The following is a 20,318-nucleotide window of genomic DNA, read 5'->3' as shown; positions in this document are numbered from 1 at the left end:
TGAAAAGATAAATTATATTTTCCAAATTTCTTGTTTTTTATTCCTTCAATTTTCCATTTTTCCACCCTTTCCACTAGAGGTGATCATGAGTCGAGCCAGTCCAGGTTCGGGCCGGGCCCAGACAAAATTTTAGGCCCATTTCTAGGCCCAAGCTCAGCCCGAAACATGTGCCTAAAAATTTATCAAAGCCCGGCCTGTAAAAATTGCTAAGCATGAGCCCGGCCCGGCCCGGCCCATATTAAATATATATTTTATATATATTAAATATATATATTTGATTTTTAATCAAATATATATATTTAATATATAATTTGGGCTAGGCCGGGCCCGGGCCAAAAAAATTTATGAGGCCCGGCCCGTTTTTTAAACGGGCCTCATTTTTTTACCCAAACCCATATTTCGGACCTATATTTTTACCCGAACCCTCCTATTTTTTGGGTGAGTCATTGGGCCGGGCCGAGTAGCCCAACCCATGATCACCTCTACTTTCCACCCTACTTTATTCCAAGTCTTTTGGTTGAATGGGAGTGGAACATATTGTCCTTCTATGTGCTGCAAACGCTAGCAATGCTTGTACAAAAAGGCCAGAGGCACGAAATGTACATTTTACTGTTTGGTTGAAATTAGACTTAAAACCATAAATTATTATTTAAATTACACATTTTCTTAAATATAATTAAATTTATATTTTATTTTATTTTATTATAAATGATACCTAATCTATACTACATTATTCTAAGAAGTAATTTTAATAACAATATAATTTGAGTACCACTTAAGAAAAAAATAGTTAGATAAACTACACCTAAAGTCACTAAATTATTAATAAGTTTATGTTTTGGTCACTCGATTTCAAAAAGTTACAAAAGCCGTTACTAAATTATTCACATTATTTGAATCATTGTATTGTTAAAATCATTATTGTATGACATTCTCTATTTGCATCTCTTGTACCAATCAAAAGCTTACACTCTTCTTTTTTTACGGTTCAAATTTTTTCATGAATCAACTTTGAACATCATGTATCTAGGAACCAAAATCCAATTAACTTTCTTCTCCAACATTCAACATTGACCATCAAATCTATTTGGATTTAAGGTAAGTTATACTAATTGATGGGTACTGATCCATCGTACCAATCGCCGAATCATCACTTAAAGCTCGTTAGCTAAACTTAAAAAAAAAAAAAAAAAAAACTTACCAACTCAGTGACTTAAATAATAGCTTCTGAATAGTTCAATGACTTAAATAAAAACTTTCAAATAGTTCATTGACTATTTTGTAACTTTTAAAGTTGAGTGATTAAACATAAACTTACTAATAATTTAGTTACTTTAGATGTAATCTACCTAAAATAGTTTATAGACCAACATGTAAAAAGACAGAATATAAGTAGCATTTTGTGGTTTAAACCTCAATATTATTATATTCTAGTAATATTTATTTAGTTATATAATATATAAGCTTTCAATATATAATTTAAGCACCATTTGGTGGTTTAAGCTTCAAAATTGTTATATTTTAGTAATATTTATTTAGTGATACGAGCATACTTGACAAAAGTTCCATTCTTTAATAATGAAACTAAAAAGAATACTTAACTATATGATCTTTTCTTGCATGGACCCAAGTTGCCTAAAAAAACATGGATTTACTTTGGTAAAATAAGATTAATGCTTTACTTACTACTGATTTCCATAAATTTGAAAAGATACTAGATACACTCTATAAAATTATTAACAATAGAAAAGAACTCTTTATTGACTTGAAGCTCGCATGCCCAACTTAAAAGAAAAAACTTATCAAACCCAGAAACTTACTTTATATTTACAAAACAAAACATTACGGAAAAAAATAACTTTAATTGAAATTATACTTTAAGTTCAAAGATAAAAGGACACTCTATATGGCATTTGATATTTTGTAAAAAAATGATTTTTAATCATTTTTCAACTGAATTAATATCAAGAACTAAAATATAATATAAAATCATAGATAAATAACTCGGGAGATAACGTGAGTCAGACAGAGAATGGTTTTTAACGAGAGCTTCTACTTCATCCCAAAACCAACAGAAAACAGCAAATTCTATGGCTACGGAGGAAGAGAAAGGAAAATAGTTAGAAATTAACAGAACAATAATCATAACACATATTAAAGTTGAAATAGTACAAGATTTAAGCACAAAGGGCTAAAATTATATCAAAGAGAATTGATGCACCTGTATAGCTCTTTTTTCCCCTTGGAATTTGGGTTTAAGATCCCCATTGGTCTCCAAAACCCAGCAACATTTCCCTTGTCATTGCCATTGCCATTGCCATTGCCATTTCCAGCATAATTAGAAAAGCTGTTGTTTAAGTGTAGACGGAGTGCTAATCATCATATTTTCTCCCACTAAACAAAGTCAGACTGGGAATACCACTGTGTCTATCCCTATAAAGAATATTAAATGTGTATGAAAGGACCAATTTACCTCCTCCACAAATCAACAACAGCAACATTGGACTTCTGGTGTTGGAACTTGGAAGACATTAGACATGATAGAAAATTAGCTTAAATATAAAAAAAGGTCCCTAAACTAAAACCAAATGATCATCCAAGCCCACATCATTTTATTGCAGTTCATTAAAATTTCAAACATCTATTTCCATCAAATTGAGCCCTTGATTAGAGGTATCATCAGTTTCCATCCAATCTAGAGGTCAATTAAGTGAAAATAGATGTTTAATTGATTGTAATAAAATGATAGGGGCTTGGATAATTATTTAATTTTAATTGAAGAGATTTTTTTTTTATACTTAAGCCTAGAAAATTTCAATAAATCACCAAGAGTATTGTGATAAACCGCTGCAGCTTCAGCATCATTAATTAGAGAGGAAGGCGCAAAGCAAAAAGCAATCAGCAAAAGCCCTGCCCGGGAAAAAAACATTAGCTCCATTGGATCATCTTCACGCATAGTACATGTATAAACTGTTTGATGCGGCACAAGCGATGGAGTTTTCAGTTGGATGCCATGCTAGGTGTAGCAACTTTGTTGTGAAATCAAAAGTATTTCCATTTGCATCAAGTGCTGAGTTATCTGCTCCTTTCCCTAAAAAATGAGATGAGATATGGATAGCTGAAAAAGATGTGAAACAAAGCTCAAGTATAGCCATAGGGTGTAATCGAGCCAAGCTGAGCTTGAGCTTGACTCAAAACTCAGTTCAAGCTTAACCGAACCCTATCATTTGAGCTTGAACTTGGGTTGAAAATAAATCGAATTCTTCGAGCTCAGCTTGATTAAACTTGTTTGCACAATTTATATACTCGAGATTGAGTCTGAGCTCGTTTCATATACAAATTTTATCTTAAAATAATGAAATATGAAATGCTAACAATTGATGGGAAAAAGGATTAGCAATCAGTGTTCAAACCGAAGTTATTATATACATTACTAGTCAATGTATTGACAAAGATTTTTTCCCTGGAATTACCAGAACTACAATAAATAGTTGAAACCAAACCAAAGCTACATAAAAAAGTAAAAGAAAAAACACAAAATACAAATAACAAAAGCAAAATACAAAGTTGAAATCAAATCTGAGTATCAGCAAAACAAAACCCAGATCTGAAAATATAAGAGCTTAAGAAAAAGAAAGAAGGAAAGAAAGTAAATCATTGTAAATGGCAGCAAGCAGTATTCAAATTTCAAAAGTAGGAGACGCAGACTTGTTGAGAAGAAAAAGAGGTGTTACAGGGGAATGAAAAAATGACAGCTGTTAAAGGAAAAAATAGTGAAAAAAAGTAGGGTCTGGATTTTAAGTGCATATATATGGGGTAAGATACTAATTTAATTATAAAATTTTAAAAATATATAGTATAAATAAAGCTCTGATTAGGCTAGCGAGCAGCTTGAATTGAGTATTAACAAATTCAGTTCGCTCAAGCTTGACTCAACAACAACTGAATCAAGTTAGAAATTTCTTTTTCAAGTGGAACTTGAATAGCTAGCGAGTATAAGTGTAATTTGGAAATTGGATACTTTGCAGGAAAAAAAGAAGGCTATAATCCTAATTCACTAATGATCAAGCAAAATCACAAATCGATGATTAAAACATCTCAAACTTTTTGGATTCTAAGAACAATGTGAAACGCATACCTCGTCTAACAACACCAGAAGGACTACCAAGAGATCTTGAAGGTCTTGATGCTGTCAGACCTTGTCTTCTGGAAATTCATTACAAAAATAAAAATGTCATTCTTTTGATTCAGGATTTTCCAAACCAAGAAAGGTCAAACAAGTTCCTTTAAAAGCTACTCAAATCATTATACCTACAACAGAATATTGGAACATACCTCATGGGGTTTTTGTTGGCTTCTAGTGTTGTTGCTTCCTTGCTACCTTCAGAACAACCAAACACCCGAAACAGATTGCTGGAATAACAGAAATCACTAGGTTATGTATCGTCCAGGTCCTGGCATATTTGACTGTTTATTTGAGATAATAAAAAGAAAAACTGTACCTGTAGGAACCAGTAGCCACTCGAAGTCCATCTCCACTTAGACAACACTCAAATTTATCAAAGATGGAATCATTTTCATACAAATCACAAAGCTGCTCAAGGTCCCAAAATAATAACAGAAAAACATCCATCATACGGGTAAATATAGGGTCTCTTTTTAAATAGCATCTAAACAAAATAGAAGAGCCTTAGAAGTACACATTACCTTAGGCCTAAGGTATTCATGAACTTGGAAGGTTGCAACTGGACCAGAATCCATATTTATGTCCCACAGCTGACACAAAGAAAACCTTGTTACCAAACAATAGAAAAGGAGGAAGGAGAAAACAAATATAGGAACTCAGCTTTTATGCAAGCATCAGATGCCTACGACACAAGGGCAAAGTGTTATTCAAGAGGAGAAGAATTAATTCCGTAAAAACAATATCAACCTTAAGGGTCAAGTAGTCACGACTTAGTATGTGTCTTCCATCCTTGGCAAACTTGATGTCTGAGATTGATGCTATGATATCTGTGAAAAAAGACCTGGAGCCTGGAGCTTCTTGTTCCTCAAACCTGTACCATCAAGAAACTTCAAAAACCAGAAAAAAGAATACAAGGAAATGCGACAGAACTATCTTACGGCAAAAGATGACTGTTAAAATGATAAATCAACCAAGAAAAAACAGAAATACCACGGGTCACTTACAATTTACTGTGGGTATCACACAATGCAGACTGTCGCATATCAATAAGACGAATTGAACCTTTTGAACTACTGTAAGCTAACATATTACAGTGTATAGGATGAAATTCTGCCGAAGTTATCACCTCTGCAAGTATATACTCAAGCAAATGAATCATGCAAACATGAAAATTACATAAGAGTATTATATTTTACAGAGAATCACCCATAAATTGATAAGAGTAACATTGTGAAACCCAAAGAGTGAGATGATGATAGTCAACTAGGAAAAATAGCAGGGTGTAGAAAAGAGGAAGAAATTTTTGCAGATGGATAACCAAAAACAGAAGGAAAGCAAGAAGGATGAGGATAACAGAAAGAACAGACTATCAACCCATAAGCAATAAAGGACATATATAAAATAAATATATAAATCCATAATGTCCAATTAGAAAACTGATTCCCCACCAGTCAAATCCTCCATGTTTGCAGGTTTCACATCAACAATGTTAAAACTTTGGTTGCTAATTTCCAGGTTCCAGAGATTAATTCGCAGGTCATCAGCCGAAATAAAAGTTTCACCATCACTACAAATAAAGAAGAAAGGAATAATAAGTATTTGATAAAATCATGAGCTAGCTTTGAAGACGAAGTATTTCAGGTTCAAAAGTTGAGAAATTACTCTCTCTCAGTTTATGATCTTTCTAAATGCACTCCCCACCTCCCAACCAACAGACAGCAAATGTAAACAATTCAACCCAAGAAAGTAGAAACTCAAAGGAAAATAAAACAAGATATACATCATAGTCCATATACAAGGAATAAGAGGGAGATGGGGGCCAGTTGTGGCTAAAATCAATCAAATAAGTATATAGACCTGTTATTGGATATGGAATTAATATGATAGTCATGCGCATGAGAATATATTCTTCGACATCTGGCCATAAGGTTTGTCTCAAGAGTAGTTACCTAATTACAACATAAGCACTATGTGTCAGATCAACAAACCATATAAACAACAATTTGGCGTATCAGACACAGCCTAAACATTAAAAAATGAAAAAAATAACATAATAATTTCTTAAGTATTCATGATAGACAACAACTACCATAGGCAAACGCAAAGATGGCAAACCCCCACTTAGCAATGAAAAGTCATTGCTTGTGCATCCTCCATTTGCCATGTATTGTTTGGAGCTTGTTGATATACTTGAACCAACAATAGGATCATTTCCCATGGCTTTGGTGGAATCCACATTCAAGTCACATACTTTTTTTACCTGCTTCTCTTGTACCTGTCCAAGTTTGAAATGACATTAGAAAGACCAACCGGATAGCAAGGTTAGATGAGTAGATTTGTTGTACTGCCACTTTTGGGACATAAGTGTTGGAAAAAGACAATAAACGCTAATCTGTGTACAACTTTATAATTGTAAAATCTAGGATATAAAAGATGCCTTTACCTACCTTCCAGAACTTGATTGTTTTGTCATTTGTCGACAAAAGAGAAAGAGCACCGTAAGCCGACTGGCACCACCTAATTTTGTTAATTTTCTCCTCAATTTCCAAGCTCTTGAGATAGTCAAACTGTATTAAACCAATATCGTAGACATTTCAATGAAATTCAAGTCCAAAAATATTTTAGCATGTAAACCCAAACATTCATTATGTTTATCTGGCATAACCAAACATAAATACCTCAGGTTCATGGCTCTGAAACTCTGTTTTATAGCGAAATAAAGGGTGCCTATTAATTGGATAATCCATCTTCTCTAGATCTCTCCGATGCCCAACATGCTACACATTATTCAGTTTTGTCAAAGAACATACCACAAAAGATGAGAACAGAACACTGGAGCAACACAGTGAGTGAAACAAACAACACAGCTTCAGAAATATAAAAGAAGGAAACAGTCAGCAACATACATCTTGAGTGTCTGTCCTTTCAAACAAAACCACCCGGCCTCCTCGATCTCCGGTAGCAAGGTGATCCCCAGTTCTATTAAATTCAATAGCGGAGATGATATCAACTGAAAAAAAAAAGCGCCATGTAATGAAGCGAGCAGAGGAATCAGAAATGCAGGACAAGCAAGTACCAAGTACATCATACCCATAACTGTTTACTTCACACAAGCAGAATCACCAAGCAAAGAGCATCAGGGAGAATTATATCACCAAATATCAATTTAATCCCTCCTAGCATTGAGAACGATGAAAGGAAGGTGTCGTAAAGAGCAAATTTAATAGCAGCGCAGCTGAAAATGCTTCACACAAAGAAACTATATGTTTCCCACAGGACAAAAACGACAGTAATTCATGGACCTAGTCACTTACATGGAAAGATTCTAAGTCGGACAATTTGATTAGTTCACTTGGACCTTTTTCCATTTTCTACAACTCCTCCGAAATGAGAGACATAATGCAATAAACGCTAGTATACTTTGACAATGAACATGTTAGTCCAGAAATCACAACCTAAAGTCAAGTGCATCAATCACGCAAGCAAACTCAGTCACTTGCCACCAAAGGCTTGTTAAATACCTTTTTTTCCCTTTCTTTTTTTGTGCACCAAACTCCAAGACCCTAGTAATTAGAACAACTTGCGGAAAACAACGGCCAAGCATATATGAAATAACATTTTATTGATTAATAATTTCAATCATTTAGTCAATAACAACTAACCTCAGCTGAAACTCAATGAACAAAAAAAAAAAAACCTCAGCTGAAACTCAAGCGATAATTATAAAACAGGAACAAATTGATAAACCACAACTTACACACCGTTGTTTCATATCACACTTTGAAACAGTTGTGAAGCTAGACCTAGACCCTAACATTATAATGCAATCCAGCCGAATGTTATATCAAATTGAAGTCACGTATTACCAATATAAACAATCGAGAAAATAAATAGCAATGAGGAAAAACGACTAAATAATAAAACTTGTAGCTATTTGGATTAAAAAAATGAAACTCTAAAATCAATAATGAATAGCTCTAAGAGAAACCGAATCGAATAAATCCAAATATTGTACCATCCTGTATTTCCTCTCCGGCAGTTCGCTCTCCGAACACCTGCGAGAATTTCCACTCCAGCGGTTGTGGCCCTCCCACCGGAGCCACGGCTGCTTCAGCGCCGCCGTTGTTCATCGTTGTCTCAAAAAAAAAAAAAACGATTCCACCTCACGAAATAAAATAAAAAGCAAACTCAATGCATCAACGAGCCGATCTGGCGCTCAGATTCACAACAAAACCGAAACACTTCATCGATTTAAAACAATCTCCATTTGAAAAATGCAAAGCTTCTCGATCGATCATCTATATATTCCACAAAGAAAATTCATCGGTGTTCCTTTATCGCTCTTTTTTTTCTCTAACCGGTAATGAACATGGATTTGATATATTTTTAAACAAAAATAAACATCGACGAGATTCCACTCTATCTCCTTCAATTAAAACTTTCACAGTTTACTCTCTTATGTTTCTTTTAATTCGGGAGAGAAGAAAGAAAGAAAAATGTAAATTGGAGGATAATGACGAAGCTGGAAATGCGACGAAGCTTTTTGGCCGATTATTGGACCCCCTCCCCTCTCTCTTCTTCTTTCTGGTCAATTTTTATGGAAGGTCCCTGTACTATGTTTTTTTTAAATATTAAGCACTTACTATATGCTTTGATATTTTTATTTGTTTATGTTTTTAAAATGTGTATTTTCAATTTTGAAATGAATTTTTATTATTATTTTTGTCAAATAATTTTAAAAATATTTTTGAAAAATATGACATCTATAAGTTAATATTTTTATATAGTTTGATAAATGTTATCATGGTTTGAACAAGATTAGAGGGATTGGAAAAAAATTAGATTCATTTAAAATATGAGTTGAGCTTGGGCTTGAACATTTAATACTTAAGTTCGATCCAACTCAGCCTGGTTTTTTAAGTTTGTAATATTTTATATTATGTAGCTTATAGTAAAAAAATCAAATATATAATAATATATTATTATAATGTAAGCATTAAAAAATGTTAAAATGACTATATATAAAATTTTAATAAATAAAATATATAGAATTATTAAATATTAAATTGAAATGATATAAATATATATTTTAAAATTTAAAAAATGGAATCTAAAATGAGTTTGAGTTATCTATTTACAAATATGGGTGGACTTTAACAAAATTTAACTCATATTTCGAGTTGAACTGACTTAAACAATGATAAAATATGTTAATAGTTTGAACCTGTTTCATCTAGTTGTTAGACAAAAACTTTGACCACTACTTCAAGCAAAATTTTATTTTATTTTTAAAACAATAACAATGTATATATTACTATTGAAGTGTGATTTTTTAAATAAGCAACATCAAATTATTTGATAAATTAATAAAATAAAGTCTATATTTTACTTTTTAAAATTTAAATTTCGAGTATAGTTGTGAACACCGTTAAATTTTTTATTAATTTGTTGGTGCAATATTTTGAATAGAAAAATCACTTAGTAATCATATAACAAAAACAATATTATAATAAACTTGAAATTAACAATAAAATTTTAACAGTGTTACATTTTTTAAATCTAACAAAGTAAAAGGACTGAATTCGTAAAGCATGTTTTAACTGAAATAAACATGGCAAAGGGACTCTTGTAGAATTTGACATATTCTTTTTCTGGAGTGTATTTTGGTGATTAATTTAACTGATTTGGAAATATTCGATGGGAAACTATTCCTATTTGGTGATAAAACGACGTCTACTTTTGTTTTCTCAGCTTTATGGATGAGATTGAGGACATTGCTATGTTTAGCGTAGATTACAAGGCTCTCTCCTTTCTTTCTTTTTAATTTCTGCTTTTCTTTAATCAATAGCCCTAAAAAGAAAACTCAAAAATAAAAAATATCAGCAGAAAGAATCTTCGTCTTTTGAAAGATCTTTTAGAATGGAACAAAAAATGTATAATTTATTTTATTGAAATTAACAAAAATGTGGAAAAATATTCTGTGTCTTTTTTTGAGAAAATTCTTTGTGTTTTTAAATAGGTAAACTAAGCAAATATAATATTAGAGGTGATTATGAGTCAGGGGTTGGGCTTAACTAAAGAATTATGCCCGTTTGTTAGGCCCGGACCCCAATCAAAAAATAGGCTTAAATTTTTTTCAAAATTCGGTCCAGATAAAAATGTTAAAATTTAGATTCGGCCCAATCTGATCGTATTAATTCATTTTATATTATTTTTATATAATTTTTAAATATATAATATATCAAAAACACTAAAATAAATATTAAATATGTATACATAAATAACACTAAGATAAATGTAACTTAACAAGCAAATACCTCTAAAATAATAACAAAATTAACAATAAAACTAGTGTTATACAATACTCAAACAATAACAATAAAATAGTAGTAACATAATAGTGAAATGGTAGCAAAATAGGGAGAAAGCAACGAGAAAATAGCATTAAAATAACAAAAAAAGTATTAGATTTGTTTGTCCTTCTGCGAATTTGGAGCGGTCCGAGCCCGGGCAAAAAAATGTCTTACCCGAGGCCTAACCCAATTTTTAAACGAGCATTATTTTTTTACCCAAACCCATTTTTTGAGTTTATATTTTTACTCAAACCCTCTCACTTTTCGAACCGACCCATGATCAGCCTCAATTGATATTATCCAAAGGATTTGAGTTCAAACCCAATATCTTTTTTCTAATTAAAGTCTATAATATATCCTTTTACTTATCTATACTGATGGTATTTCTTACAAGTTAAAAGCTTATTTATAATTAATTTAATTATATTTTATATTTAAATTAGTAAAAGTAACTTAAAATATTATAAAAATGAATAAAAGAAGTAAAATGTAAAAGAAAAGGTATAGTCTTTGTTGTAAGTTGTAAGATAAAGTTGATTTTGTCTAAAGAAGGTTAAAATATGAATGGAATATTTTCCTCTTTGGTAAACCATGTAACATTTATGAATGGAATCTGTGGAGCTGTTAAATGACTGGAATATTTTACTTGTAATTTTAAGGGACTTCGGATGAAAGGTATAAAACTGCCTATGCTTTAGATAGCATTTAGGTTCTTTATTGAAAATATTTACAAGTAAAATATTCCAGTCATTTAACAGCTCCACAGATTCCATTAAAATTTAGTGTTAATAATATTTTTAAAAAATCAATTAAGTCCTTTTAAAATTTAAAATTAATTAAAAACTATAAAAAATTATTAAAAGTTATAAAATTTTATAAAAATAATAATATCAACCCAATAAAAGAGTAGGGGTCAATTTATTTAAAATCTTATAACCATTAGATTTTAATGGATCACTATTGTTATTTTTAATAAAAATTTATAAAATTTTAATGATTTTTAAAATAATTTTAAATTTTAAAAGGGCTTAATTGCTTTTTTTTAATTGTTACTAAGGCCTTTTGACCCTTTAGCTTTATTAGTTTAAAAATTTTCTAATTTACTTCTAATAGAAGAGTAGGGGTTGAATTAAATAAATGTGTAAAAGTTGAGGGCTAAATTTGTCATTATACATTATATATAAACACCAAAATTTAATGAATGGGTTGTTTTGCTCACTCATCTAAGCCCAATTTATCAGCGGAGGGGCTAAAATGCAATTCAATGTATAATAGAGGGGGTTTTGTAGTACTTTTACCTATGATTGTTGTGAGAATTTTACATTTTGAAAGTCGATAATTTTGATTGGTTTAAACAAATTATCTTGTGTCATGTTGTTTAAATTGGATTAGATCGACCGATTAGATCAATTAGATCGAGAATCGATCAATCCAGGAGAAAAATTGGAGTGGTTGATCCGCAAATCGCTCAAACTAAGTTGAATTGAGTATTGGCGGTTGAACCGATTTTCTTTCTTTTTTTAAATATTTTTTATTTTAAAAATCTTCTAATTCTTTTAATAATTTATTTAATTTATTTTAATGACCGATCGAACTAAAAACTGAAAATTTGATTGATTCAACCACCTATCCAATTTTAAAAACCTTAAAGTGAATAATATAATATTATTAATAGTTCCAAGATTTGGTATTTAATATGAAAGTAGTCTCAATTTTGTTGATTCCTTAAGTAATGTAACATTTCGACTGAAATATTATTTTTATAATAATTTTATTCTTATTATTTTATCAAAATTTTATTATAATTTTACATTGAAGATAACAATTAATAAAATTTTATATTCCAACAAAATAAATCAAACATAATAATATAATCTATTTCAAGTAAATTATTGGTAAAATTTGTACTATTTTTAATCCACAAGTAATATATGTTCTAATTACGAAAAAATAACAAATAAGAAATCACAGTACAATATATTTTCTTTCTGTGTTTTAAATAAATAAAATTTATATCCACCTCGTTAATTTAAAAAAAAGATTACATTTAATAATCTATATTATTATAATATTTTTACTAAATTTTGTGAACCTCACTAACTCACTTAAAACATCATAAAGCCAATAAATAAGTAAAATATATTAATATTACTTCATATTCTTTATAGATTTAAATATGTCAAAAGTTTTATGCTCTTCTAAAATTTGAGCTTTAATTTTAAGATAATAAGTTTATATTTTCTATTTAAAATTTTGGTCACTCCATCAATTTTGTCGTTAGGATGCTATAATATAGGTAAAATAAGGGTTTGTTTGATTGGTTAACTTTATTTCCTACAACACATTTTTTATAATTTTTTGGTGTTTGATTGAGTAAAACAAACCCAGCCAATGAAAAATAATATGTAAGTCAACGGAAAAAGTCACCCATTTTCAATAAAATGACTTATGGAGCTAAAAATGCCATTTTTAAAAAGAAATTATTGAATTAGATTATTATTTTTAAAAATTACGGGATTAGACCAAAATGACAAAAACGTTTTCAAATGCTTCCAGGTGGAAGCATTTTTAGTGTATTGACAGAAAAATACTTCAAACTAGAAGCACTTTTTTCCTTAAATTTGTTTTATTAAAAATATTTTTGGTACTATCTCTTATGAAAATAAAATTTACAAAATAAGTTTTTATATATACCTCAAGTCTCATTTCCTTTATTATTTTAAGCGATATGGGATATGGGTCTATATAAACTCATAACCCATTTGCAGTTTGTTTTTAAATAATAGGAGATTGCTTATTCTTTTAACTAACAACATAAGATTAAAATTACACTTAATTTTTATAAATTAAAGACAAAACTTTGTACAACATTAAACTCTAACAAAATAAAATATTATAAACTCTTATACAAATATTATCGTTGTAAAAATAGTCCAATAAAAAAGGAAGACAAACTTACATATAGTAACACATAATATTTTTATATAGATATTAAAGTGTAAAAATTAATAGAGATAATATAGTGACACATATTTTAGTTTTTATTTTTGAATATGTTAAATATAGATTTTTTTAATAATTATAGATATTTTGTATTAACCCAATATGTTTATTTTACATTTCTCTATATTTCTAAAAGTAAAATGCACATTAGTCAATAAATAATTTAGTGAAAAATAATTTGTATTATTATTTAGTCTTCTATTAACATATAATTTTAGATTCAAACATGAAACAACTTTACCTCTCTTCCTATAAAAATAAAATAAAAGAATAATATAAATTTAGTGTCGAGTTGAGACTAAATTAATCAAGAAAATTACTTAAATACTTTACATATTTACAAAAAAATTATTATGAGAATATTTTTATTTTCTCTTATTTGTAAAAAAATTGCAAGTGTAAATAATATTTTAAATATAAATTAATACATGATTATAAACCGAAAAATAACAAAAATATGATACAAATGTATACAATTTTCATGATAAAAAAATGAAAGAAAATAAAAAAATTATAAAATAAATAACATGAATTATTTACCCAAATTAGAGTTGTGTAACTCGAATCCTTATTAAAGAAATAAAATACAGTGGCAAAACAAGGGGATCTGTGTACGAACCATACCGCACAAGTAGAATTCGAATAGAACTATACTTCTATTTGGCAGTAATTAGAATAAGGTTTTTCAACCTTTAAATAGATGTAATCGAAACTCCTCTTGTATCATTCAGTTTTCAACATTAGTAAATCTCTTCTCCTCTGCTTGTGGTTTTTTCTCGGAAGGGTTTCTATGTAAAATCTGTGTGTTTTATTTTTGTTTTCTTATTTCTTTGTGATCGTTCTATATTGCCATTATCAACGCTTAGTTTTAATCACACTCATATATCAAAACAATTCATTATGGTAGTATAGCATAATGGTTCAACTCAAATTTTATTGATAATCCTTAGTAACCTTTGGTGATTCATACGTCGAATGTACGAAACATAACCATCCATCACTTCAATATACGCACTGGAATACTCCACCACACACTCCAATATAGCAATGCATCGAAGTGCTCAAACCTACACTCCAAAATGAAATGCACCAAAGTGCCATAATGTAACAACCTATTTTTCAGTGATTTCGGGACCACAATTCCGAAGAGTGAGTCTGTAAATTTATTATTTAATATTTATGAGTCAAATACATTGTTACAGTGAATTTTTATATGATAAATTTTGCTAACAGGGTGATTAATTAAAGTACAAGTGGTTATACCCTAAAGTCAGTAGTTGTAGGAAAATAGGTATCGAGGTCTTGTTTTCATAAACCGAGGCCGTAAATATTTTTTTATTAAATATTTACGAAGTTTTTATATAGATTTATTTAATTTTGGTCCGAAAATTTTAGTGATTGGATGATTAATTAAGGTATAAGAATTAAATCGTAAGAATCGTAAAAGTTAGTCGCTATCAAATTCTACTAACTAAAATTGTAAAAATTAATCATTATTGAATTCTACTAACAAAAATGCTTATTTATTAATGGTGAAAGGCTTTAATGGGCAAATTGGCCACAATAGACCCTAGTGGACAGTTAATGCATGAATGGTGGCTTTATTTTTGTATGAATTTTGATTAAAATTAATGAAATAATAACATAATATTAATAATGTAGAAGCCCAAATTTGCTGGCCCAGTAAAAATAAAAACAATGGCCCAAATTACACTCAACAGGCTCAAAAATAAAAAAACCCTAGCCTAGGAAACTAAAAAATTTCAGCAGCAGAGAACCTTAGCAGCTACTGGCCGCCGCTCCTGTTGCTGCCTTGCCCCAGCGCCGCGTGCTCTACCAGGCGCCTCCTCGCATGCCCGTCGCCACCGTTCGCCTATCACTGGCCCTCCACGCCTCTGACACCTGCAGAGAGCAATAAACACGCAAGCACAAGAAGACAACAGAAGCATACAACATAAAAAAATAAGAAAATAGAAACAAAAAGTTGTAAAATGGCTATAAAAAGCCACAATGAACATTAGTTCTCTCTTCTGGCAATTTTTACAAACATTAGAAATCAAAAAAGGTTGTTGTTTTCTTCATTGTTAAGATTTATTTGTTTATTTTATCTATTATTCTCTTTTTACAAATCTGTTGTTTAAAAAATCATTAATAAACGAAATAAAAGAGGGAAACGTACCTGAAGCGCTTCGCTTTTCCGCCGCCAGTGGTCCTACTGCCGTTGTCGGATTCGATTGGAAAAGGAAGCCGAGGGATTTTTGGTTGTTTTCTGGATTTTGGGGGGCCTTTTTGACTATTTTAACCCCAAATCGGGGTTTGGCTTGAAAAACAGAGCGAAAAGGTTTTTTTTACTTTCCAGCCACCGGGCACGACGGCGCCGTCGTCGGTGGCCGGCAGTCGGTGCAACGGAGGTTGGCCGGAACCTTGGCCGGATTCGGGGAAAAAATGGAGAGTTTGAGAGTTTTTTGTGAGTTTTTTTTAACGGTGGGGCTAAAATGATTTATTTTCTAAAATTTTTTAACTTAAATAGGCCGATTAAACGGCGTCGTTTTGAGCCAGGGTCACCAGTGGCAAAACGGCGTCGTTTTGCCCTTACTCGAAACCGACCCGACCCAGTGGCTAGGATCCACATGTTTTGTCTTTGAGGGGCTATTTTCACATTTAGTCCCTCCGCTTATGCGGTGTATTCAATGCGGTTTTTTTGTTATTTTCGATTTTGGCCACAAATTTTCGCTTCTGTTTCAATTTGGTCCTTAGACCATCTGCAGTCTCTCGATTAAAACACTGCGTTTCGAGTGGGGGAATATTTCACAATCAGTCCCTTGAGTTTTGAGCGCGTTTCAGTTCAGTCCTTTAGCAACCTCTTTTATTTATTTACGATTCGAGCCCCAGATTTTGCGTCCGTTTTCAATTCAGTCCCTAGTCAGTTTAATTGTTTTTATTTATTTATTTATTTACTCATAAAAAACATTTTATTTAATATTACATTTAATATTTATTTATTTACTTAATTTTGATCAAACTTACATTAGGTTTTATTTTATTTATTTATTCACTATTTTAAATATTGATTTTGTTTATTTTAATTCTTGCCATTATTATTGCAATTTCATTCTATTAATTATTTATTTGTTATCTTAAAATGTTTTCAAATCTAAATCTATTAGGATTGTATTTGTTTTATTATTATATTAATGTTATTGTTATATTGTTTCTTACATTATTATTCATGCATTTCGATTTATTTGTATCAATGTTATGTGTATATTTTATGATGCATATTATGTTATGGATTTTAAGTGTATGTTGTATATTCATTATAGGTCGTGTACGACATTCTTTCCGTTTTGAACAACTTCTTTTCAAATATAATCAAAATTGCACGCATTTGGTTTTTTTTTTAAATTCCATTAATTCGTACTCCAAATTCAAAAGGGTAAAATTTCGAAAATAAATGCAATATTCTGTATTTAGAAAATTCAAGAAATCGTGCCCTAACTTACTGAGCTTCGATTTTTCTCGCGTTGATCCTAAATAACCGAATATCCTTTAAAATTAAAACAAATGAGGTTTAAATAAAAAATAAAAGGCAAGTTTACTCTCAAAAATACGAGGTGTCGTGTCCTAACTTACTGGATGTGACATCTTGTTACTTCGAGATAAGGAGGCATTTTCCATTTTGATTTATTCGAGTAATTTTAAAATAACGCAATATAAAGAGGGAACGTATTTTTAAATTCTTTTCGAGTTTTTAATTTTCGACACCAAGACATTAAGTAGTCAACTAGGTACCAATTTTGGGCGTATCGAGGGTGCTAATCCTTCCTCGTGCGTAACCGACTCCCGAACCTGTTTCTTTGAATTTCGCAGACCAAAAGCATTGTTTTAATAAATTAAATCGTTTATTAAAAACAACCACTTTTCGAGGTGACCCAATCACACCTCATCAAAAAAGATTGGTGGTGACTCCCATTTTCGTTTCATTTAAAATCCAAGTCGACCCCGTTTTCACAAAAAAATGGTGTCAACAAATAAAACAAAGGTGGATGGAAAGAGAAATGTCATTCTCATCTTCCTCCCCACCGTTTGAACTCAATGGAAGCAAAGAATTGAAAGCTTAAAATTTCTTTGATATTCGACTTTGCACGATATGTATATTCAGGTCCATTTTTCGTAAATTTTATATTTTTGAGATTGTTAGAGCTTTATCTAACTAACTCAGATACTAAATCGTAAAACTGTCAAAGTATTGAAAAGTTACTATTGTTGGATTTTGAGGTTTATGATGTTAAATTGGTGAGTTTGAAGCTTTGATAGAAAATATGACTATTTTATAAAATGATTTTTGTTAGTTTTAAGTTTAGGGACCAAAATAAAATATGTTAAAATTGACATGAAATTCTTATAATATAGATGCTTGAGAGCTATATAAGGATGATTTTAGATTCAAATTAAAATTTTGGGTTTTAAATATGCTTATTTCAGTTTTAGGGATTAAATTGAATAAAAATAAAATTTTGGGGAAATTGTGAAAAATGAATAAAAATGTCATATACATCAATTGAGATGATTTAAAGTGTTTGGAACTGATAATTGGAAATAAATTTTTGTATAAATCAAGAACTAGTAGATAATCGTGGAAAAAAATACGATTAGTCCCTAACACTCCTACTTTTCTTTGTTTGTCCTCAGTAAAGTTCATATGGTATAATTAAGTATATTTATGTAATGTTTGTGTTGGATTGTAAAATTATAATAATTGAATGCACTTTAAAATTGTTTACAAATTTGTATAAAAGGTGAAAAATGATTATACTTGAAAAATATAAGATTGTGATAAATACGAATAGGTGTACAGATTGGGTGAATGTAAAATTTAGTATATGAGTGTATGATATATAGATGGAAATTTTAGTTTATTAAAATGTATATTTATAAATTGTGTGGACATCAAATGTACTAAATTGATGATATGTGTTTATATATTTTGAGTTGTGATTAGAACAATATAAAATGTGAGGAGTAGAATGAATTGAAATAAATGATACTTGAATGAATGTGATCAGATTATGAAATGTGCTTTGGATAAACATGGAAGTGCAACTGATTATAATGTTGATTAATTGCGTTATACATACTTGTATATACTTAATGAATCTGAAATGAAATGTCATTGATATAGAAGTTGAGTTTGGACTCCAATTGAAAGGTAATTAGATGTGTATGTGAGAATTAAACCCTGTGTAGAGTTTTGCACGATATTGAGATAAATGTGATACGTGTTTTAGTTATTGAAAGTGTCGTGATAACATGAATGTCCTGAATCCTGAATAAGTGCTCTTGATAGCACATCCGTGCTTCTGTTAGCACTACGGTGCTCCTATTTGCATTGCGATGCCTAGACTACACATTTGTGCTCTGCTATGCACTCCGATGCCCTAACAAGCACTTCAGTGCTCTTGTATGCACTTTCGTGCCTTATTTAACACTGTATTATTTCTCGATATTGTGATCTATATAACCGAACTCTTTTACTATTGTTCATCGGGCTTATATGATTGTATAAAAAAGGTGAGTGACTTATTAATATGAATGAATGTTAAGTACTTGTACTGAATTGATTGAGAAATGTTATATTGATTGATTTGTTATATGATTTTACGAAAGACTCACTTGTTTCTTATGAAGTGAATTATCAGGATTAAGAATGCCATGGAAAACTTAATTGTATAACTGTATTTCTTATTGTCAAGGTAAGTTATTGTACATATTATTATATGAACTTACTAAGTTTTATAAAGCTTACTCGGTTTTGTTTCTTGTAGTTGACATTTTACAGAACAAGGCTATCGGATCAACTCCTGATCTCACACTATCAAGCTTCAGTCTCAGTAGATTTTGAGATTGTTTTTAATTCGATTATGTGGCATGTATATATGCGTATTTGTGATAATATGTTTTGAGTTCAAGTGATGATGTTTCAAAGGTTAAGGAATGGTTATTATTTAAATGTTGGTTTTGAAAATGTATATGGTATACTTGGTTGATATAAACGATGTATGCATGTCTAGTGGTTATTGTAAATGGTGTTGGTGTATTTAGTTGATATATGTTCAATCTTGAATCAGGTATAAGTTTGACAATTGGTAATGTTTGGATGATAGCTTGAAATAAAGGTGCTAAATGATAGTTGAAATGTTTAGACCTATTAGGTCAAGTTGGTTTTGTGATACGGTAAGTTTTGGCATGTTTAAAGGTAGTTGTATGATTGAGGCCTAAACAATCAATTTTAGTTGGTGTAATAGTAAACATAGGCAAGTTTACTTTGATGTTATGTGAGGTTGAATTATAGGTAATATGTTTTGCAATTGAAATGATGTTGGAAATGTTTTACAACTTGGTTGTGATGGTGCCAAAATGACATATTGATTGGGCACTATTAGGAAGCTTTTGTGATATGTTTTGGCTGTAGCATTGTGGTGTTTTGGACATGGTTTCAAGTGTTTAAAATGCATCTGAAGTTACATTAATGGTAAGTTAGAATTAAGCTTATAAATGACATGTTTTTGGTTCGCACGGTTGAAGAACAACTATGTACCATTGGAAAATAAGGTGTAATTAGGTCACACGTGTTGGGAAATGTGTCCATACTATAGTAAACATGTAATTGTTTTCTATGTATTTGAACGATGAATAAATAAATAAAGTTGATTTCACATTTCACTATTATGTCTTTTGTATTTCTATTTTTAATGTCTTGCACGTATAGCGAAATT

General features: G+C 30.4%; 1 protein-coding gene across 5 annotated transcripts; it reads right to left on the bottom strand.

Moving 5' to 3' along the window:
* Positions 1-1,979: 1,979 nt before the first annotated feature.
* On the bottom strand, positions 1,980-8,720 carry LOC105772299 (serine/threonine protein phosphatase 2A 55 kDa regulatory subunit B beta isoform). 5 transcript variants are annotated; one of them, XR_001126684.2, is made up of 16 exons: positions 8,202-8,720; positions 7,093-7,196; positions 6,865-6,963; positions 6,634-6,753; positions 6,276-6,461; positions 6,044-6,135; positions 5,635-5,753; positions 5,191-5,314; positions 4,934-5,057; positions 4,708-4,776; positions 4,503-4,594; positions 4,336-4,413; positions 4,139-4,206; positions 2,474-3,091; positions 2,222-2,347; positions 1,980-2,094 (listed from the first exon to the last, which is right to left on the bottom strand). XR_001126684.2 is itself a non-coding variant. In XM_012593598.2 (14 exons), exons 1-14 carry the CDS (start codon positions 8,314-8,316, stop codon positions 2,949-2,951), a joined length of 1,533 nt encoding a protein of 510 aa, XP_012449052.1. In that variant the 5' UTR covers positions 8,317-8,720; the 3' UTR covers positions 1,980-2,948. The 5 variants fall into 5 exon arrangements, 2 of the variants coding, with proteins under 2 accessions (XP_012449052.1, XP_012449053.1); XR_001126682.2 differs by having other exon boundaries at positions 2,222-3,091; XR_001126683.2 differs by having other exon boundaries at positions 1,980-2,347.
* Positions 8,721-20,318: the final 11,598 nt, after the last annotated feature.

The sequence above is a fragment of the Gossypium raimondii genome, chromosome 6, assembly GCF_025698545.1.
Source record: "Gossypium raimondii isolate GPD5lz chromosome 6, ASM2569854v1, whole genome shotgun sequence".
Classification (NCBI taxonomy): Eukaryota; Viridiplantae; Streptophyta; class Magnoliopsida; order Malvales; family Malvaceae; genus Gossypium; species Gossypium raimondii.
Note: the sequence above shows the minus strand (reverse complement) of the source record. Positions and strands in the feature narration are given on the sequence as shown.

Bases quoted from the DNA above. Each gene is read 5' to 3' on its own strand.
- LOC105772299 (XM_012593598.2), bottom strand. From the start codon at position 8,316: ATGAACAACGGCGGCGCTGAAGCAGCCGTGGCTCCGGTGGGAGGGCCA. The intron at 6,136-6,275 runs GTAGTTGTTGTC...TGTTGTAATTAG, and splicing joins CATCTTTGCGTTTGCCTATG to GTAACTACTCTTGAGACAAA. The intron at 3,092-4,138 runs GTATGCGTTTCA...CTCATTTTTTAG, and splicing joins TTCTGGTGTTGTTAGACGAG to GGAAAGGAGCAGATAACTCA.